Genomic DNA, 23,086 nt, shown 5'->3' on the forward strand with positions numbered 1-23,086 from the left:
TAAGAGAAATATGATAACGCATCTTTGTCCCTATTATTTATAGTTTAAATAGATTTTGACATTGTACTAGTCATATATTTTGGCAAATGAGTGTTTATTTTCCACTGAATAATTCTGATTTGAAATATTTCATTGCGCATGGGCATCTATTGGATTCATGAAAGACTTACAATTATCATATTCTTTAATTCTAACACAGAATATAATTATAAAAAATATAATTATAAATTTAATTTTTGTTATAAGCAAAAGAAACCATTATTAAAAAAAAATTGTCAATAAAAAGATTTTGTAACATGTTCATCACTTTCCATAAGTGGGGCAGTGGTCTAATTTTATCCCCCATTCAAAGCCCGGATCTGTGCTCGGAATTCGTGCTAAGAGCTGGTTTAGTCGATTTTTAGACCCAAACCCCGTATCTGGGTTTTACACTACCAATAACAACACAACTTTTGATGTTACTCGTGAAAGGCAAAATTTTTATCATGTCTGAAAAATTTATGGAATATTTCTTCTAAAGATATTATAATTCTGCCATATATTATTACCATAATTTTACATCAAAATAAAATCGTTTTATACCTTTTTGCGGTAAATAATAATTCTCGCTAATCAAATCACAACATTTATAAATCAAATCTTTATTTGACAGATGAGAAATGTCAATCTTTTTTTAAAAAATTCTAGTTGCGCTCGTCTTCTCACTAGCAAAAAAACGATTTGTGGAGATACAAAATTATCGGTCACTGTCGAGAAAATATTCATATCGAAAACTTTAATAAAAAAAATAATATTATGTAATAATCTATTTATTTAAAATATTATATCAAATTAATACATACAAGTTTATCAATTTATTTTTTGTTGAGTTTGTGAAAATTCTATGTATTCTAAAAAAAATAATTTCCCGTTTGATTCACGCAAAATATCTTATCACGTCCTACGATTTTCCGTAAAAACCCATGATCATCGCTTTATTCACTCATGGCGTTCCCCGGATGATCACAGAGAATTTCATAGCCCGCTTCCATTTCTATGTCTTTTATTATACGCGCCTTAAGATATTATATCTACATATTTTTTTTCTGTCAGATCTTTTTTCGGACCAGGCTCCCATTACGGTATTATAATATTATTTTTGTATGTGTCATTTTTGAAATTGACTCCTAAGGACATTGGGTCCATAAAACAATATTCGGTTCTTGTTAAAAATTAAGCCTAGGCTCAAAAAAATTTGGACTGAGCTAGGGGCTATAAAAAATTAATTTGCGATGTTTCTACCCTATGCATGCTGTCAAATCGAGGTAGATTTTAGCGATTAAATCCTATAAATGAATCCACCCATCTTAACACTGTCCAATAACAAATATTTTTTTAATTTCTTTCACGGGGAGACCCTTATAAAATGGTAATAAAATAACAACATCAAGATGGCGCAAAAAAATCAACCCCAACAATGATTTTTAAAATTAAATTGTCCAAATCAATTGGAGATCATTTATACAATCTGCTTAAATTTTTCTAGGAACTCGATGACAATTTATATCGTAATATATATTTTTTCTAAAATTCAATATTTAAAAAAAAAAATTTTCTCGTTTTTTAAGGTAATTTATATGACGAATATTATCCGTGAACACGATTTTGTATAAAAATTTGAGTTAATAAGGAAAACAAGTATAAAATTAAGGTAGAATTTCGCGTTTTAAACGCATTTGATGATGGATTGTATGCTCATAAGCTCTTCTGGAGATATGCCCACTTTAACCCTGGCTTCTTTACTGATTTTCTCCGTGGGTTCAACATTCTTTTGCCCCGCAAGCTTATTAGCCAATTCAACCTTTTCTGGAATGGGAGAAGGGGCGAGCTTCTCGTCTAAGTTATCATTTTCTGGATCGGGTGGGTCTTTGGCGTCAGGGTCTTGGGCTGGTCTAACGGTATTCCAATCTTTAAGGCCGGCAGGTAAGTTTACATCTTCTTCGAAGGAACCGGTATCTTTAACGAAGTCTTCGTATGTAGATTTTTCTTTGAAAGGCCTGGGTCCCAAAAGTTCTATCATATCCTCCCTGTTAATCACTTCCTTTTCTAACAACCTTTTTGCCACCTTTTTTTGTCATTTTTTATTTTTAAAAATGAACGTGAATAATTTAAAAGTATTATTTTTTTTAACCATAATTCTCTTCTCTCTTTACGTTCGTTCCCAGACGGGAACTAATATTTTTTAGATCTAACCTCATAAAAGTGGTTGCGGTTAAAAGGGGAGATGTAAGTCATGGTATAACATATGTTGTAAATAATGGCTTCAAAATAGGTTATCCACTTACCTACCAGTTTTTAATCGAACTTAACACAGATTATAATTACTTTATTTTAAACTTTTAGAGACAAGACGTGTGTTCCAGATCCTAACCTCTAAGTTAGAATACTTAAATATATTTGGTAAATGAGGATGGGATAGAGGTCTGCGTTGGGCGGCTTTTTCGCCGCCCGCCCATACTTTGAATGGGCGTTGTCGGGTATTTTTTAAAATATTTTCAACAGTAGACGGGTGGCGAACGGGTTAAATAAATTTCAAAACAACGAGTGGGTTGCAGACTCCTAGGATGGAATGCAATAAAAATGTCGAACAGCATTTCTCGAGTTATGCACCGAAGAAAACGGGGTACTTATTGTAAAAAAATAAATAAATAATAAAACCTTTTCAACTTGATCTTTTTTATCGGTGAGCAATGCCAAAGTTTTTTGGTAGGCCTTATTAACGAGAATTCGGACTTCTTCGTCGATCATTTGCGCCGTCGACTCGCTGTACGGTTTATCGAATGCCATTTCACCCCGGTCTTGGGCCGATTCGAAGGATATGGGTCCGATTTTTTCGTTCATGCCGAATTTGACTATCTGCGATATTTTCGTAAATATGTCTTCAGAACATGGGATAATAAAATATTCGATTACTGGAATTTCGAATAGGAATAATTTTTAACCAATATTTTAATAAAGTTTTTCCTAATAGTTCTCTTTTTTTTTTTAGAGATGTATGGCTATTTTGTGGTTGAACGCTTCACGAGATGCAAATGAGAGCTATTATTATTTCTTCTCGCGTACCGATTGCGTAATCTTAACCTTACAATTTACAACAGTTTCAAATTAGGTTTAAGAAAATTGAACGAGAAGTTTCACTTAATCACAATTGAAAAGATGATAATAACTCAGGTGCCAGAAAAAAAAATGAAAAGCCCGCAGAGATAGGCACGAGTCACATCGGTCCTTTGGGTGGTTATGACGGGCCAGACCGGATTTAATTTGTGGCTTATCAAAATTCCATATCATAGTTTTTTTTTAAAAAATACTTAAATTGTTGTAGGCAACTAATTTGTGTGACACTTGTTCAAGGATTAGTGAATAGCTTGAGTTGTAAAGTTTTTTTTTTCTCTCTAAAAATCGAATTTGAAATAGATAATCATCATATGGATTACAATATTTTTATCAGTTATTTGAACATATTTTGGTAAAATATCGCAGTTGTACCCTCCATTATGCGTCCACTGTGACCAATCCATGGAATCGAATGTCTACCATCTCTTGCACAGCAAGTTCGGAGGTTAGCGCCGCCATAAATCCATAAAATATTATCTTAACTCCTCGAAAAAGTTGATTATCTCAATCTACTCCTGAACCCGTGGGCCTTTCAAATAAAAACGCTCTATGCCTGGATGGTATATCCCTTATCTCCTAAATGAACGCTCTTCCACTGACCTGGAACTAGACTTGCGGTGCAAGGAAGACTAACCTCTCTTTTCTTGCCATAGAAAAGGCAGAAGTTCTTAACAAAAATAAATAATCTGGCCTCACAAAACACAGTCTTATACCTATACTCGTTAAAACCTTAAGGATTTGGAAAGGAAGCCCTGACAAAAAAAAGGGAGACAGATTATAGGTGACCCCAATCAAGGATTCTACCTATGCACTCCTATCCAGGGTGAAATGTAACTTTTTTAAGTTCCTTATTAATATATTCTTAGTTGGTATTTTAAAAAATATGATTTGTTTTGATAGTTTAAATTTGAAATTTTATTTTTAAAATTGAAACAATTTTTTTAAAAAATAAAATTATTAAAAGATTTTTAAAAAAATTAAATTAAATTACCAAAAAATCGATATTCAATGTTCATTGATAAATTCTTAAACTCTAATAAATTTTTAACATAACATATTATTGTTTTCCCCACTAATTGATAAGGTAATAAAATTATCAATACGTGCTCCTAAAACAAATAGCATAATTATTACGAATATAATGTCGAAATAATTAGGAATGAATATTCGATAACCGAGATTTGATTCTTAAAGTCGGATAGTAACTAATATAGAAGAAATCTCTCTAATTACAAATCCATTTTCTTTTTGTACCTTTTTGAAAACGTAGAATATTAAGATGAAAATATCTTTGGCTAATAAAAATTTACTTGGGAATACGCCATCTGAGTGATTTTCTGAAGGTCGTCAGCAGCACCCGTCGTTATTTTACCGAAAAATATTTGTTCGGAGACGCGCCCACCCAAGGTCATGCACATCCGGTCCAACAGCTGTTCTTGCGAGAGCAAGTATTGTTCTTTGGGAAGGTATTGAGCGTAACCGAGACCTTTGCCGCGAGGTATTATACTAACCTACAATTATTTATTCGCGAAATTTTGATTTCATTTCACGAAATCTGAATTAAATTAAAAAATTTCCCCTCAAAAAAAAAACATACATCTTTTAAAGAATAATATTTGACGATATGGATTTTGTGAATATTGGGACACTCCCAACAGCTAAAAGATACTTTTTCATATGTACCTGAATACTTCAAACTGATATGTTTTTAATAACATACTTGTATCTGCATCTAAGATACATTAGATTCCTCTTTTTGTAAGGGCTTGTTCTACTATGTATTCAACCGACCCAAAAAGTTTCCTATTTCTATCAGATCTCGTATCTCCCAATTTTCTGATCCCTACCATAGGGGCTAGCATAACTATAATTAATTTTTTTTAGCCATTTATTCCATCTCTAACTAAAATTTCTTCCTCTCCAACAGTTTTCCCCTTTTCGTCATCGTCATTGCTAACCATATTACCGTGGACCACTTTGCCCATTTATTTATTTTTATAACTATTTAAATGAGCCTTTTTTTTCAAATTTTATACTTTTAAAAGTGGATCGGCCTCCGCCAAAAACCAGCCAGCGACTGCGTGGCCCGCTTCGTGATAGGCGACGGTGGTTTTTTCCTCCGGTTGTAGAACGCGCGTTTTCTTTTCCATACCTGCAGTATAAAATTTCAATTTTTATTATTTATTCATTTTAAATCTTTGTTTTTTTCGTTTTATTCCTCTCTTATTTAGTTTTTTTTCTTCTTATTATTACCGGCTATAACCCTCTCTATGGCCTGTTCGAAATGTTTGAGATTGATTTCCACGTTCAAATCTCGAGCCGCGATAAGAGCCGCCTCATTGCAGACATTTGCGATATCGGCACCTTAATAAGAGTCGTTATTACAATATTTATTATATAAAATTATGAAATCAAATACGAATGAGATTAACATCAAAGCAATACGCAAGTATAGGGACAATAAAAATGTATTTTGTTTGTGTGTGAATCAGTACCTGCAAAGGCTATCAGTTGCACGGGCCGGTTTGTATTGTTTTAACGGGCCGGGCCTGCAGGTCTCTAATACATATATAATGTCGGTCAGCACGCAACTTACTAAATAGCAAATAAATTTTATTGAAAATAAAAATATACAGCGATTATTGTCTTAATCTTACCTCATTTACTAAGCTATATCCTTGAGGTTGATTTCAAAAAAAAAAAATGTTCCAAACTCGGGATTGAACACGAGTCAAAATAATTTGCTGCGCCTCAGTTCTATCTGTATCAGAGACCTGTAGGCCAGGTCCTAAGCCCGGGAACAAGGTCCGGGCAACAAGAGCTGGGCCGTGCATATCGTTTCTGTAAGTATCTGATTGATTTGCATATAAGGATATTTAAGAATAAACACATATTTTTTAATAAAACTATCAGTGTCCGACATTATATGACCTAACCCTTTTCTCCATTTATTATATTCTTTAGTGTATTAATTAAATCATATACCCGTAAAACCGGGTGTAAGAGCGGCCATCTTCCTAGAGAGTTGATTCTTATCCAGAGAAGATTTCAAGGGGCCTAAATGCACTTTGAATATCGAGGCTCTGAAAATAAAATGTTTATATATATATATAAAATTTATCCCTTTTTCTTCAAATTTTTTCATTCAAATAGAATAGTAAAAAAAAAAAAATTTTGATTCGCAGTATATTTTTAGTTCTTTTCGAAAAAGGCAATAAGATCCATAAAACGATTTAAATTAAATAATAGGATCTAAACCCCAAGATTAAATTCTTATTGCAGCTGGTAAGCACAAGTTAACTAAAGTTGTCCACCTTCTTCAGCAACGTTGTCAAACAGCTCAATTTAAGTCGATTTTTTTTAAAACGGCCAACTCGATATTTTATCCAGAATAATAATGCACGAGTCTGAAGAGCTTGACTGACAGATGGCACAAAGGTCTAAGACAGCTATTAGCAAAATATCGATGCTTAAAAAATATTTATCTGGTTAAAATATTGAGCGAGCCATTTAAAAGCACTAACTTCTCGGAAGGGAGGGGTCAGTGCTGGGCTGTAATTGGCAATAGGTTGTTGTTAATTTTTTTTTGGCAAGTTAAGGAAGCACGTTTAACAACGTGGCTAAGACTTTTAGGAGATAAAATTGTCAATCGTTTATGTTTCAAAACGCGAACCTTCCTTTGATATCGGGAGCTCCAACGTATATTTGTCTGTCGAATCTTCCCGGCCTTAGCAAGGCCGGATCCAATATGTCTAACCTATAAGAAAGATTTTTTTAAAAAAACATTAAATGTATTGTTATCGAATTATAATATTAGAATTTTTTCCCAATTTATCTGTCTTGTATAATAAATAAATCTTTAAAAGTATTATGCAAAAAAAAAAGCAATATTTATCCAAAGCCTAACCCGTAGCTTGCTTGGCCTCAGAGAGTATGGTTAAATCCTTATAAGCAATAAACGGGATATTATAACTTTAAATCTAGACTTTTTAATGATGGATCTTTCGTCTTAAAATAATCAACATTTATCCCAAGCCTCATCGGTGGCTTGCTTGGCCATGGAGGATATAGTTATATCCTTATAAGCCGCCATAAACACGATACTATAACTCTTAATTAGGCATTTTATGATGGATCTTTACTTCTCGAGATAATAGCTGACCCAACTAACTATTCAGTTTAAAATCCCTTCTCGCAAAGAAACCGCCACTTTTATAAAATATAAACATAGTAATTCGCTTAACTAACAATGAATTTTTTTTTAAATGATGTCCGGGATATAATAGTATCCGCTGGAACATAGTTGCTAAAATCAATTAAATAGCTTGGTGACAGGGCATTTGATAGTTTTAAAAAAAACAGTTTTGAACCAGTGATGAATGTGGTTGCAGTTCAAATGGAATTGAAAATAATGGGTCATACTAATGTCGACGAATATAGAGAAAAGGGAATTAGTCCTCATAAGAGGGTAAATCTAAAAAAAGGGACAATTGAACGAAGATAAAGGACGAGTGCTGGGTGCGGATTGAAAGTTTTCCGCGAGTCAAACTACGCGAAAAAAGGAACATATGTTTATATGGGAATTTCGTTATGCGGGTAAAATAAAAGGACCACGTGATCCTAGTCATTCATTTTTTTTTCGATGAAAAATAGCGGTTCGTTTTTAAAATTAATATACCAATTCATTTCCTGTAGACCGACCCCACATCTCACACGTGTCTTTTATCATACAATAGAATAGTAGTAATCTCGCATAAACTAAACTGAACTCTTGGTCCAAAGTCAATCATGATTTATATAATTTTCACGTTTTTTTAAAAAAATATAATCAAACTCTGAGAGCTTAAAAAGTGTTAGCGGGGGTTGGGTTCAATAAAATTTTGGGTTCACAGACATGGCTAAGATATTACCATATTATTTCGAGGAAATCCATGGAGCAAGCCTAATCTAGAGCAAAAATAAAATTTTCGTATAAAATTCCTCTCAAAAGCGTTCGTAAAATTCCTGAAATCATGAAAATAGTTAAACGGAAAAACGAGGCGGTATTAGACTAGGTATCGTAATAAGACCATAAGATAGGTAATGGTCGAAACTCGGCTAAATTACGGGAGCGTCCAGTTAATCTATTTACTCTTTTCCTAAAATTGGGCAGTATTTTCATTTTTTAAAAAAAATTCCTCCTCGCCGGCTAAAAAATAAGCAGTTTTCCGTCGATATAATTATAGGGGCCTATAAATATTTTTACCCTAGGAGGAGAAAGATATAACAATGTAATAATGTGTAAATATTAGACGGATAAATAAGTAAGGTATTATTTTATATCTAACCTATTAGTCGCTGCCAGAATAACTACGTTGGTCGCGGTATTGAAGCCTTGGGTAATATGGGGAGGGGGGAGGGGGTGAAATCGTATATATTGATAGGGTTTATAAATAGACATTATGAAAGTATTATTAACAAAATATAAGCGTTTCATTTGTAAAGTTTCCAAAAAAAAATCCACTTTAGCTTAGGTTGACTTCAATGCAAACTTTACTTTCCCATCTTATTTTATTTGCCATAAAATAATCATAAAGTGGTATTTAGCATGTAAAAAACACAAAAGCTACAGGAAATAAAAGGAAAGGGTAAGAAGCGATAAAAAGAATCAGAGATACATCCATACCATCAATAAAGTATCTACCGATACAAATATAGATACATATTTTTATATTGCTATATGTAATGTCTATAAAAAAGAGTGGAATGTATGGGTGAATCTCCGAAATAAATGGAATAAAAAAATGGACAGGAAAAAGAATCAAGATTATTCTAAGTTATACGAATTAAATAATACCGTCCATCTCGACTAGCAGCTGATTGAGCGTGTTTTCCTGTTCGCTGTGCCCCCCGAAAGACCTGCCCCCTCTCTTGCGGCCAACGGCGTCGATTTCGTCGATGAAAAGAATGCAAGGGGAATTTTTCTTGGCTAAGGCGAACATATCTCTCACCTTTGTAAAAATAGGAATGGAAAACAAACGTTAAATATGTACAAAAACCGGGCTTCATCGAATGCCAATCAATTTTAGTTTCAAGTTTATCAAGTCCCCCTTTGTCATCCCACCCCTTTCCAAATTTGAAGGAATTTATATCAAATTGATGATCAAACCCTGGAAGGCCCGACTCCGACAAACATTTCCAAAAATTCGGAACCGGAAACGGTTATGAAAGGGACGCTAGCTTCCCCGGCTGTGGCTTTGGCCAAGAGAGTTTTACCCGTGCCAGGTGGCCCCGTCAAAAGAGCGCCCTTGGGTATTTTCGCTCCCAAATCTGTGTATTGCTGAGGATTTTTGAGAAAATTGACGAATTCCATGATCTCTATTTTGGCCTCTTCGCAGCCTGCCACATCTCTAATTATATTATATTTTATTTTAAAAAAAATCAATTTTCAAATTATTCTCACTTTATTATTTGCAATCTTTAACTCTCTCTATCTTTCTTTCTTTTTTCTTTCTATTTATCTAAAACCGATATCGTTTTAAACTTGAATTTGACTCCGAGAGTATCCCCTTTGACGAGCTTGGCCGTACTTTCCCCGATACCGAAAAGCGAGGCAGGTCCCGACCCGCCAGCTCGTCTCCCGCCACCACCCATTCCTAGACCCCCGGCGGCTCCACCCTTTCGCCACATCCAAATGAACAATCCGAGAAACACCAGGGTCGGTATGAGTCCGGTCAGGGTTGATCTGCGATAAAATTATAATGTAGGACTTTTTTGTAAAACTATTTTTTTTTTTTAAAAAAATATAAATTGAAGGTAAATCTCAATTTAACCAGAGAGTTTGGAACAGGAACCAGAACATATCTAGGAACCGATTCCCTATTTCACAATTTCCGGAAAAAGATTCTAAGTGCTACAAATGTATATATACAAATACAACACAACTTCATATGATATTCGTTTTTTTTCTATTGATCCTCTGCATATAATATGTTTAATTAGAGGCTTAGAAAATCACTGGATAAAAAAAAATATATGATTCGATAACTGAATTTTATAAGCAAGAAAAAACTCTTTTCAATGATTATTTTTTTTTCCTTGAGCGCTTATCTAGAGAAATGATTGATAAATCTTCCATCCCAATTCCTTGTAAACTGGCAATTCTAAGAAAAGAACTTTATAGGTACATATTCAATAGTAGATCCTATATTTTTTCTTTAAAAAAATGATTACTCGAGAAAAGTCATGCCAGCCCCTCAGGATTTAGTTCATGAACGAAAATCTGCAGGGAGGAAAAGATTTCGGCAAACATGTACTATTATAGTGTACGCACAAATTAAGCGTTTACGTTTTGTCCCTTTGTTTAAATTGAGGATGTCTTTTTATTAATTATCCATCGATTCAAAATTTTAAAATAAGTTTTTAATAAAAAAAAAGGATTTGTCTTTTGAAAAATTATATTATCGTCTGCGTTCTTATTTCTTTTAATTTCTAAAATATTCCTTTTTTTTAGGATAATGAGTAAGTTATTTTATATTACATTTTTATATATAATATTACATACAAGGCGAAGAATAAAAACCTATTTCCGTTTTTTTTAAATGGCTGCTAACGCCAAACGATAATTTTATTAATTGCCACGAGGCCATTTTGAAAAGGGCATAAATTAGCGCTCGGAATGCAGCGTTTAAAACGCTTCAATTTGCGGGCACTAATGGGCCCTTGGATAAAGTTGTCGCGATGGAATACGATCTCCATTAAGGAGAATCCCGTTCCGACACCAACTAAGGGAAAATGTTACGGATATGGTAACAAGAGTGAAGAAGACTTCCATGACGTTTGTTTTTAAAACGATCTGTTAAATATCTAGACAGCATTTCTATTGGAGATTTACGAGTTTCGAAGGTGTTGAAAGTCGGTCTTATACAAAACGCAAAAATAAGCGTTTTAAAGTATTAAAAATATATCATAACCCAATTACCAGTGCCTAATTTCCTGGAGGAGCACAAGTATATTCTAACAACCAGAAAAATCAGGCTTCTACTGAAAAATGGTTTACCAGACAGATGGAATACTGCTTTTTGGATCTCCAGCAACAGACTCTCGGAGTTATACTCAAGGATTAGAGGAGAATCTAAGGAGAAAAAAAAACAATAGAAGATATATTCAAATCCAATTTTTATGAGAAGTATGCGAGTACATTCAGAAGATAAGATCAATGCGATCAAAAATAAATGTAATATATTTTAAGTAAAACCGGGCCGGGCCTGAAAAATAAATAAAACCCGGACCGGTCATAACAAAAATCCGAGCTTGGTCATGCAATTGGTAGCTCTGCAGGTTTCTGATATATATATATATATATATATCCAATATTCATATTTTATCTATATTTATAAAAGTGCGTAATATACAAAAAATTATTCATTAAAAGTTTACATCAATGAAAAAACAGCTGGGGACGCCATTTTGATTACCCATACCATTATTAAGAAATTTTAAACGAGAGGCCAATTTTATTCCTATTTCTGACGCAAACTTTATTAAAGAATTTACCTGATCATCCGAGATAATAAAGAAGCATGTTAGCGCAATTTAATAGTAATTTTTTCAACATGAGAATAATTACTACTTGGATTTACCAAAATGGCGAGTCCAGCTGATTCTCATTCAACGACGCTTCCAAGTGCATTATTATGAATGATTGGTCAGTCTAGGTATTATTATATGTCATTGTAAGTATATACGTTAGGAATGCTTCGCGATTCATTTTAGGTGGGTTTAGCTTGCTCTAATATAGTTCGAACGAAAACCAAAATTCACTTTTCCAAAATTGCCGGAGCTAGAATCGGAACCGCTCTTTAAAAAATATCCGGGAAAACAGCCATTTTCTTTTTAGTACAACCCCAATTTCTCAATTTACCCACTAGGGATGTAGACCTTGGCTGGATACATAATCCGAAGATTGGGACAGACAGTAATTCATCGATCACCAAAGAAATTAAGGAGAGGAACACTAGATCCCATTTTTTCCCTTCCTCCGGAAGTAGTAGAACAGTTAATTTAAAAAATTTATACTTGGCAAATAAAAATAAGGATTTTTTTTTAAAGAAAATCCTCAAAAAATCCAATATTTTTTAAATTCGTACACAAAAGTATTTTTTTTTTCGATTTACCAAGAGGAGTTATATAATGATCTTAAATAAAAACCCTTCGAATTCAGTTTTATAGATGACGTTAACGAAACTCTGGCCAGTGAGTGATTGATGTTTTTGATCGTTTTGCAAGTGTTCCAGGTTTCTTTCGAAGCTATCCACGCTTCCTATCATGAACCACGGAATTATCTAAGGGTAAAAAAAAAAAATTAGAAGAAGGCAAAGTTTAAATGGCAGTGTCCTAAATACATTTTTTTTTAAACCTATAAATTTTTCGTAAATTAATAAAAAAAATTGTCTAAACATGCCCCAAAAAATCTTCCATTTTGAATTTATGTAAAAAAATGCTTGATATGAATCAATTATCAGTTAATCGTTATGGTAGAGATCTGCAAAGTTAGGTCCGGTCCGAGTTCGGTCCAATTCTATTTAAAATAATCCGGTTCGGACCAGGACGGGCCTAATATTTTTAAAAAAAAATTCGGGTCAGGTCGGGGCGGACCTTGGAAATTTTTTTTAAATATATCTAAATTTATCAATTTTATATCGAATTTTTTATGTAAAATAACAATATTCGATTTTATTTTATTAAAACTAAACGACAATATAACTAGTGTTGCGTAATCGGCTAATTTTAGCCGACTAAAAACGGCTTAGCCGAGATTTTAGGTGGAAAAATCGGCTAAGCCTAATTAGGCTAAGCCTAAAAATCGGCTAAGCCTAATTAGGCTAAGCTTAAAAATCGGCTAAGCCTAATTAGGCTAAGCCTAAAAATGGGCTAAGCCTAAAAATTGGCTAAAATAAATTAGTCAAAATTCTGCATCGATGCTTAGCATTAATTATTATTTATTTATTTTAGTAAAATAATTTATTTTATTTATATTTAATGTAAATATTTTATTATTATCAACAAATAAACATGATATGATTTAATATTTTTTATTTATATTATTATATTTTGAAATGAAAATAAATTTATTTATTTGATGTTTTTTTAATAAAAAAAATAATATGCTGCTATATTGTAAAAATGTAATATTCTTTATAATATAATTTATTAGTGATTTTCACAATCTTCTTTGTAATTACATCTTTTATTGAGGAATTATATTGTAAATTTTATTAGATAAATAAACAATCTTTTAGGTGAAATCTTTTATCATTTTTTTAAAATTATCTATTTATTATTAAATAAGGTGGATTTTATGAAACTTTTTTGATGTTATTTTATATGATCTTTTTAAGGATAATATTTTAATGTGACAATTGTCATAATCGTTCTTTTATAAGTTTTTTGAATTTTTTTGAAGGAAGTAAGTTAAAATAAGTATTAATAACATGTGTAAATACAAATTTAGTGAAGATGTACCAATGAAAAGTGACAATTGTCATAATCGTTATTTTTAAAGTTTTTCGAATTTTTTTGACGAAAATATGTTAAAATAAGAATTATTAATATGTGTAAATATAAATTTAGTGAAGATGTACCAATGAAAAGTGACAATTGTCATAATGGTTAATTTTAAAGTTTTTTGATGAAAATTTGTTAAAATAAGTATTAATAACATGTTAAATATAAATTTAGTGAAGATGTACCATAGAAAAGTGACAATTGTCATAATCGTTATTTTTAAAGTTTTTTGAATTTTTTTGACGAAAATATGTTAAAATAAGTATTAATAACATGTGTAAATATAAATTTAGTGAAGATGTACCAATGAAAAGTGACAATTGTCATAATCGCTATTTATAAAGTTTTTGAATTTTTTTGACGAAAATATGTTAAAATAAGTATTAATAACATGTGTAAATATAAATTTAGTGAAGATGTACGATAGAAAAGTGACAATTGTCATAATCGTTATTTTTAAAGTTTTTTGATTTTTTTGACGAAAATAGTTAACTTGCATTGATATTGATTTTAAAATAGAAAAAAAAGTTTACCCAAATTTTAAACAAGATTGTCTGGTGAAAATTGGTAAAAAAATAATAATTTCTAACTTAGGATTAGATATTATGATATAAATTTTGCATATTAATTTCTGACCCGATGAACAAATGTAATAAAATGCCAATTTGCTCCTGTTTTTGGGGAAGAATCTATTATTACCATATGTTTTTCTATGGCATATACTCAGGCAATTTTAATTTTACAATCTATATTTTTACCCATTTACATAAAAGAAATTTTAAAAATAACGATTATGACAATTGTCACTTTTCTATAGTACATCTTCACTAAATTTTTATTTAAACATGTTATTATTACTCATTTTAACATATTTTCGTCAACAAAAATCAAAAAACTTGAAAAATAATGATTATGACAATTGTCGCTTATCTAGAGTACATCTTCATAAAATTTTTATTTAAACATGTTATATATACATATTTTAAAATATTTTCGTCAAAAAAATTCAAAAAACTTTAAGAATAACGATTATGACAATTGTCACTTTTCATTGGTACATCTTCACTAAATTTATATTTACACATGTTATTAATACTTATTTTAACATATTTTCGTCAAAAAAATTTAAAAAATAACGAATATGACAATTGTCACTTTTCATTGTCTTAACTAAATTTATATTTACACATGTTATTAATACTTATTTTAACATATTTTCGTCAAAAAACTTTAAAAATAACCATTATGACAATGTCAATTCTCTATGGTACATCTTCACTAAATTTTATTTAAACATGTTATCAATACTTATTTTAACATATTTTCTTCAAAAAAATTCAAAAAACTTATAAAATAACGATTATGACAATTGTCACTTTTCTATGGTACATCTTCACTAAGTTTTTATTTTAACATGTTTTTACTATTTATTTTAACATATTTTCTTCAAAAAAATTCAAAAAACTTTAAAAATAACGATTATGACAAATGTTACTTTTCATTGGTACATCGTCACTAAATTTATATTTACACATGTTATTAATACTTATTTTAACCTATTTTCTTCAAAAAAATTCAAAAAACTTATAAAATAACGATTATGACAATTGTCACTTTTCTATGGTACATCTTCACTAAATTTTTATTTAAACATGTTTTTAATACTATTTTAACATATTTTCTTCAAAAAAATTCCAAAAACTTATAAAATAACGATTATGATAATTGTCACTTTTCTATGGTACATCTTCACTAAGTTTTTATTTTAACATGTTTTTACTATTTATTTTAACATATTTTCTTCAAAAAAATTCAAAAAACTTTAAAAATAACGATTATGACAAATGTTACTTTTCATTGGTACATCTTCACTAAATTTATATTTACACATGTTATTAATACTTATTTTAACCTATTTTCTTCAAAAAAATTCAAAAAACTTATAAAATAACGATTATGACAAATGTCACTTTTCATTGGTACATCTTCACTAAATTTATATTTACACATGTTATTAATACTTATTTTAACCTATTTTCTTCAAAAAAATTCAAAAAACGTATAAAATAACGATTATGACAATTGTCACTTTTCTATGGTACATCTTCACTAAATTTTTATTTAAACATGTTTTTAATACTTATTTTAACATATTTTCTTCAAAAAAATTCAAAAAACTTTAAAAATAACGATTATGACAATTGTCAATTTTCTATGGTACATCTTCACTAAATTTTTATTCAAACATGTTATTAATACTTATTTTAACATATTGTCGTCAAAAAAATTCAAAAAACTTTAAAAATAACGATTATGACAATTGTCACTTTTCTTTGGTACATCTTCACTAAATTTATATTTACACATGTTATTAATACTTATTTTAACCTATTTTCTTCAAAAAAATTCAAAAAACTTATAAAATAACGATTATGACAAATGTCACTTTTCATTGGTACATCTTCACTAAATTTATATTTACACATGTTATTAATACTTATTTTAACCTATTTTCTTCAAAAAAATTCAAAAAACGTATAAAATAACGATTATGACAATTGTCACTTTTCTATGGTACATCTTCACTAAATTTTTATTTAAACATGTTTTTAATACTTATTTTAACATATTTTCTTCAAAAAAATTCAAAAAACTTTAAAAATAACGATTATGACAATTGTCAATTTTCTATGGTACATCTTCACTAAATTTTTATTTAAACATGTTATTAATACTTATTTTAACATATTGTCGTCAAAAAAATTCAAAAAACTTTAAAAATAACGATTATGACAATTGTCACTTTTCTTTGGTACATCTTCACTAAATTTATATTTACACATGTTATTAATACTTATTTTAACATATTGTCGTCAAAAAAATTCAAAAAACTTATAAAATAACGATTATGACAATTGTCACATTAAAATATTATCCTTAAAAAGATCATATAAAATCATCAAAAAAGTTTCATAAAATCCACCTCATTTAATAAAAAAGATAATTTAAAAAAAAATGATAAAAAAATTATAAAAGATTTCACCTAAAAGATTGTTTATTTATCTAATAAAATTTACAATATAATTCCTCAATAAAAGATGTATTTATAAAGAAGATTGTGAAAATCACTAATAAATTATATTAAAAAGAATATTACAATTTTACAATATAGCAACATATTAATTTTTTTATATAATTAACATCAAATAAATAAATTTATTTTCATTTGAAAATATAATAATATAAATAAAAAATATTAAATCATATAATGTTTATTTGTTGATAATAATAAAATATTTACATTAAATATAAATAAAATAAATTATTTTACTAAAATAAATAAATAATAATTAATACTAAGCATCGATGCAGAATTTTGACTAATTTTTAGCAGATTTATATAGGCTTAGCCGATTTTTAGGCTTAACCTAATTAGGCTTAGCCGATTTTTAGTTTTAGCCGATTTTTAGGCTTAGCCTTATTAGGCTTAGGCGTAGTTTTTAGCCGATTACGCAACACTAAATATAACACATGTCTTTTATTTTGAGTAATTTATAAAGATTAATTTTTATATTTAAATAAATTCGGGTCACTATATTATGGTACCCAATAATTGTAGCCAATCAAAAACTGGAAAACTAGAAATAATAATAGTATTGGCTCAAATTTGTTTTTTTTTTAAAAAGTAGCTTTCAATTGGACAATAACAAAACAACTCTTATATACAAAAATGATAATATAATTATATTCTTTTTACACTTATAAAATGCATATATTATTTATTATCATATATGAATATTGATAAAAAAAATTTTATACTTAAACAAAAATAATGGTTTAAATTATATAACAAAATTTAATTTTCAATAAATTTACTAATTTACTGTCATATCGTTAATTTAGTTTAACGGGTGTCTATAATCAAGTTTAGCAGTTTTGTTTAAATTCAATAAAGGTTCCCAGTAGTCTGGGTCTAGAAAGGGAGGGGGTGTAAAAATCACCTAAATAGGGGGTTGATGTCAGGATGGGCATCCGATTGTAAGAACCTTGCTGAAAAATACAGAGGAAAAAACTGGCCAACCCCTGGGTAAACCTGGAAATCGCCATTAAGCGGAGAGAAGAAGAAGATAATATATATGTACTATTTAGAATTTCTATTCAATTCTTTAGAAGTAGGAATATGTATATATATTTTTTATTTTTTTAAATCATAAAAGTGCTTTTTTTTTGAGTCTCATTATTATAATGATCTAACTTTTATTCAATAACAAGTATCAAATAATAGAATTATAATGCATAGACGTTATAGTATCACCAGAGGAATCAATACCTATATTTGATCAACTACTTAATAAATCATTCACATCAGGGTAAACAATAAAAATTAAATATATTTTATATACAAAATACAAAATAATTACTGTCCCTAGAATGGCAATATTTAGATTCCTAAATCTTGTGGGAATCGAAAACTTTGCCTCAGTGTGTTTGGCAATATCTTCTACATTTCTCCTTTAAAAAAATATTTTTGGTTCAATAAAACTGAAGATAGATTCTCTTGCTTTTCATGATAAGAGCACCAGAAGAATTTTTATCATAATTTTATTTTGATGGGTGAGATGCAGTAAATGGTCATTGGTCAGTTATTTAAAAGTTGTTTCAAAATATGGAAGATAGGAAACAACTTATTTGGATCCAGCAATTCAGAGGCTTCTTTATTAAAAAATAAATTGGTAGATGAATCTTTTTATCCTAATCTTCACATACTGACAGCGAGTGTTGTTAAACGGCTCGAATTCGAGCCGGTTTTTAAAAACGGCATACTCATTATTTTAGCCGGAAAAGATATTCTTTAAAAAACTTCGAGATTTCTGTGATTGTTCTAGAACCTTGTTCCTTCTAAGAACGAAATCTTCAGGGTTGCCTAATATTTTTCTGGATGAAACATGGAGTTAGCCCCGTTTGACAACACTACCGACAGCTGAGTTCTCTTCCAAGCCTCGATATTTAGGATTCTTATCAAATTATTCTTCTATTTCCCTTACCATTACGATTGATAGAACTGCCCTTTCTTAATTTGTAATATAAATCGCTATGAATTAACGACTTCTTTTTTTTCGTAAAGAATTTCACAAGTTTAAGAATTTTTGTAAATTAGGAGAAAAAAAATGATTTAGGCCACTATTTTTATTTTTACATTTAAAAAATGGCTTATGTTTTTTTTCTCATTAATTAATAAATTTATTTATATTTTTTGATATTTAGGACACAAAAAATAATGTAAATTTTTATACGTTGGAATTAGTAGGACTCGCAGATCCGCCAGAACTAGGCGGCGTTTCTAAATTCTCGTTAGGTTGAGGACTTTGAGGTAAACCGAACCCAAAAAAGGATCGATGAACAGCACCTTCGGGGCTCCTCATAACTACCCTCACCCATTTCTTGTTGACAACTTCCAATTTGTCGACCTAAATATAGTGTACGTTTATGTGTAAATATATAATTTTTTTTTTAATCTGTGAAGGCTCGTCAAAATAATATTATATCGTCAGTCTAACTGCAAGATTTCTTAAGTAATTAGTGTACCCAAGATGTTAGTTAGAAAGGGGGGGGAGCTAGGACTTTTGTTGATGGCCATTTATATATTTTATGGGATAATTTTCAGGCCTCTCTAAGAAGGCCTTTGAATTGTATTTAAAAAATAATGATTTTCCATTATAGTCAATATTTTAAATAAAATGCAGAGATTGAAGTAGAAGGGCCAAATTTTATACTAATGAATTTATTAAATTCCCACCCCACCCCCCTTGTTTATGTGCCAATGTGGTAACATAAAGTCAACAAATTAGCTTATTTTAAAATATAAATTTTAAAAAAAATATATCTTTGCCTATCCCTTCAATTTTTATTAAAACAATTGTGTATGATAAGGCCCAACATATTATTTGTAGGAATTTTTTAAATAAAATTCACAATTATTTTACAGTGTAAAAAAAAATAAAATTAAAATGTAGAAAATTGTAAATTAATATTATATACAATCAAACTAGAGGTGTGCGGGATCTATTTTTCTCACGAGTATTTTAAGCAACAGATTGTATAGAAAATTCATGTTTTTCAAATGAAATAAATGCATCTATATTTAAAAAAGATGGCTATCTTAAAAAGAATTGGCCATATCTAAAGGAAATCCTGGCCCAGACTGGTAGATTTTTGTATCATATCCCTAATTAAATTTAAACCCATTTCAGAAATAAAAAGTATTCACAATTTCCAGACTCATGGGTTGGGCGAGGCTTTGTAGCCATCTATTACTTTTTTAAATAATAATCTTGATATATGAGTGCCAAGTCCTAAATGTAAAATAAATTTGCCTTTATTTTCCTCAAAAATTTCCTTGATCTAAACTTAATTTTTATTCCTTTATGTTAACAAGTTATAAAAAAAAAATGTATCATACCAATCCTTTGTCAAGATAATCGTTAACAAATTCTTTCCATGTAATCTCTTTGTACCGCATTTCATAGAAGGCTACTAATGCAGCAGAACCTATACCAGCAAGCAAAGCTAGAGCAGTTAATTTGACATTATTTCCCCCCTTTCTAATTTTGTATACAAAGTTGTTTAATAAAAAAATATAATTTATATAATATTTTTTTTCAAAAAAAGAATAAAAAAATTGAATAGCTTAAAAATTTTCCATTTCTAAACTGACATCTTTGTAAATTATGCTTAATTCATGCATATTTAACTTAAAATTATATATTTTTTAAGTTATATCATTAATCATTATAGTTTCTACCCAGATCCAAATGTAAATTCAAAGTTCCATTCACTCTTTTTTTTATCAGTTGATGGATTAGGTTTAGGTGGTGGGAGTGATTTGGATTCTTTTTTAGGAGGATTTGTTTCATCTTTGGGGAAAATAAATATTTATTATAATAAATATAGTAAAAAAAATTATAAATACTTTCAGATTTTTTATTTGGTTGTGAGGGTTTTTGATTAGGAAAATATTTCTCGAATCCTTTTGGTGCAGGATTGGTGGAATAGTGATTATATAAAAATTTACATGGTTGATATCTATATCTTCCTCGCAGCAAAAATTTTTGAAGCTATAAAAGATAAGATTTTTTAAAATTAAAAACATAATTAACTAACTTGATAGCTAAAAAATTTATAATATTTTGGTAAGATCTTTAGTGGAATAGGCATTGCTTAAATTTTTTAAATCCATGCATATGAGATTGGATAGATGTATAAATTATTTTAAGAAATTAAATAATAACTATTAATAATTTTATATTTATATTTATTACATATTGATTTTATATATAAAACAGATTTACAAGTTATATCCATCTTTAAAATATTTCGTATGCCTACTTAGATTAGTTAATTTCAATTTTATTATCTAAAGTAAACTTTATTGTTTGTCATCACGAAACATCAATCATATATTTATGTATATATATGATAATCATGATAATAGAATCAAAATAAACTCTAATGTAAAATGTATGAAATATAATAATATCTTATATAGCATTCATCACATTTCCCCACCCTTGAGATTTTAAAACTTCTCAATCAGAGCATATATATGCTTCTTCGATCGTTGTGATTTCTCATTGTTGATTCTAGTTCTCGGAGAATGAAGATATATCCTGTAGACCCAAATTTTTACCAGTCTTTTTTATTTCGTCATTTGGGTGGTCCTATATTTTCTAAATTTATATGTATTTCCAACTCCATATTTTCTTCCTCCCTCCTTGACCATGGATAATTATTTTATTATACTGGTTGTTATATAGCGCAAATTTTTATATGTCGCATTCATTTAATTTACACAATTTATATTAACTTCACTTAATAATTTCATTTAAATTATTTAATAGTTTTTTTTATATATATAAAGAATAAATTTATTATTTTTGAAATATTTATATATATTTTTATAAATAAAAATCTTAAATTTTTTTGTTAAATCTTGTCTAACTCCCTGCCAACCTTAACATGGTAGCAGCGGAATTTACAATTTTAAAATCTTTTAAATTTTATTTTTCTACAAAATATAATATAGATCAAATGGATAAATCAACAATGAGGAGAATTACTAAACTTAATATCAAACTAGACGAATCTATCATGGATAATGGAGTTGTTATAAATAGAAATGATTACTAAAATTAGGTATATGAACTTACAAGAACCAATATGATAGTTAGACAATTGGTTATGAATTCTATAGAGTAAAACCAATGACGATTTACAAAATATTCTAAATCCAAGTAAAAAAAAAAGAAGTTATTAAAGAGTTGTATAAAATAACTTTATAAAATTAAATATAAATCAGTAATAATGAACATATTTGAATACTTAGATGACCTTAAAAAATATTTGCTTAATAATGAATTAACAGTTAAATTTATTGATGACCTTACCCATTGATATTTTTTGCATTTTTGATTTCTGGGATTATGACCAAATGTGGGAATTAACTGAATTACCTAAAGATAAATTCTTAGCTATAATTAAAAAATATTATGTAGATAGGCCATAATTAATTCAATTCCCGGATCATTATAGATTTCATATTGACAAAATTCAGTCTAAAAAAAATTATTATAATTGAAAAATATTGAATTAGAACCAAATATTCAAAATGAAAGAGATTCTTATAAACTAAAAGAGATAAATTATATAATAAAATTTGAAACATTTGTGATTATAGAAAATAAGGAAATAAACATTAAAGAAAATAGTGAAAATAAGGAAATAGACATTAAAGAAAATAATAAAATAAAAACTTTTATAATTGATAAAAAATTTTAAAAAACTGTGAAAATAAAGAAATTTCAAACAATTATTATTAAGAGAGGCAAGGTGATAGTTAAACATCTTGATGATAAAAAAGTTTTTAAGAATATGATATGGAAATCATATATTAGAAATGGAAGGCTAAATAAAATTCTTTTTAGAAAGAACAATTAAAATAAAATTTATGATATGAAAAAGTTGTTTATATTGAAAAATAAGGGAGTAAAATTTTAAAAAATAAAAATAATTGAAATTTAATTTTAATTAAAAAAAATTATTATACAAAACGCTACAATTAAAGATATTTAAAAAAAAAGGATGATAAAATTGAATTTTAATATTGATAAAAATTATTATATAAAACGCGTGATTAAAAATAAATATAAAGTGATATATTATAAAAAACGCGGTATTAAAAATAAATGATATATTCTGAAATCTATTATATAAAACGCAAAATTGAGAAACGTAAAAAGCTATTATCTAAAACGCAATATATATAATACAAATTAAAATGCGACCAATCATTCATTTTATTTCGATTATTTAATATTTGATTAATTTATTC

At 28.8% G+C, this 23,086-nt stretch overlaps 1 protein-coding gene across 1 annotated transcript; it reads right to left on the reverse strand.

The window, feature by feature from the left end:
• Positions 1-1,573: 1,573 nt before the first annotated feature.
• LOC135925182 (AFG3-like protein 2) lies at positions 1,574-20,960 on the reverse strand. Its single transcript, XM_065460393.1, has 17 exons — positions 20,860-20,960; positions 20,669-20,813; positions 20,501-20,612; positions 20,159-20,300; positions 18,993-19,166; positions 12,343-12,476; positions 9,677-9,877; positions 9,302-9,542; positions 8,990-9,143; positions 8,481-8,526; positions 6,827-6,910; positions 6,139-6,236; positions 5,407-5,517; positions 5,190-5,305; positions 4,464-4,664; positions 2,698-2,895; positions 1,574-2,104 (listed from the first exon to the last, which is right to left on the reverse strand). The coding sequence occupies exons 1-17, from the start codon at positions 20,911-20,913 to the stop codon at positions 1,706-1,708; spliced, it is 2,610 nt and encodes an 869-aa protein (XP_065316465.1). The 5' UTR covers positions 20,914-20,960; the 3' UTR covers positions 1,574-1,705.
• Between the last annotated feature and the right edge of the window lie 2,126 nt (positions 20,961-23,086).

Source organism: Gordionus sp. m RMFG-2023, chromosome 2 (assembly GCF_954871325.1).
Source record: "Gordionus sp. m RMFG-2023 chromosome 2, tfGorSpeb1-WG-v2, whole genome shotgun sequence".
NCBI lineage: Eukaryota > Metazoa > Nematomorpha > Gordioida > Chordodea > Parachordodidae > Gordionus > Gordionus sp. m RMFG-2023.

Bases quoted from the DNA above. Each gene is read 5' to 3' on its own strand.
- LOC135925182 (XM_065460393.1), bottom strand. From the start codon at position 20,913: ATGCCTATTCCACTAAAGATCTTACCAAAATATTATAAATTTTTTAGC. The intron at 8,527-8,989 runs GTATTATTTAAT...ATATTACCCAAG, and splicing joins GCTGCTAGTCGAGATGGACG to GCTTCAATACCGCGACCAAC. The intron at 2,105-2,697 runs GTTTTATTATTT...TGACAAAAAAAG, and splicing joins AAAAAGATCAAGTTGAAAAG to GTGGCAAAAAGGTTGTTAGA.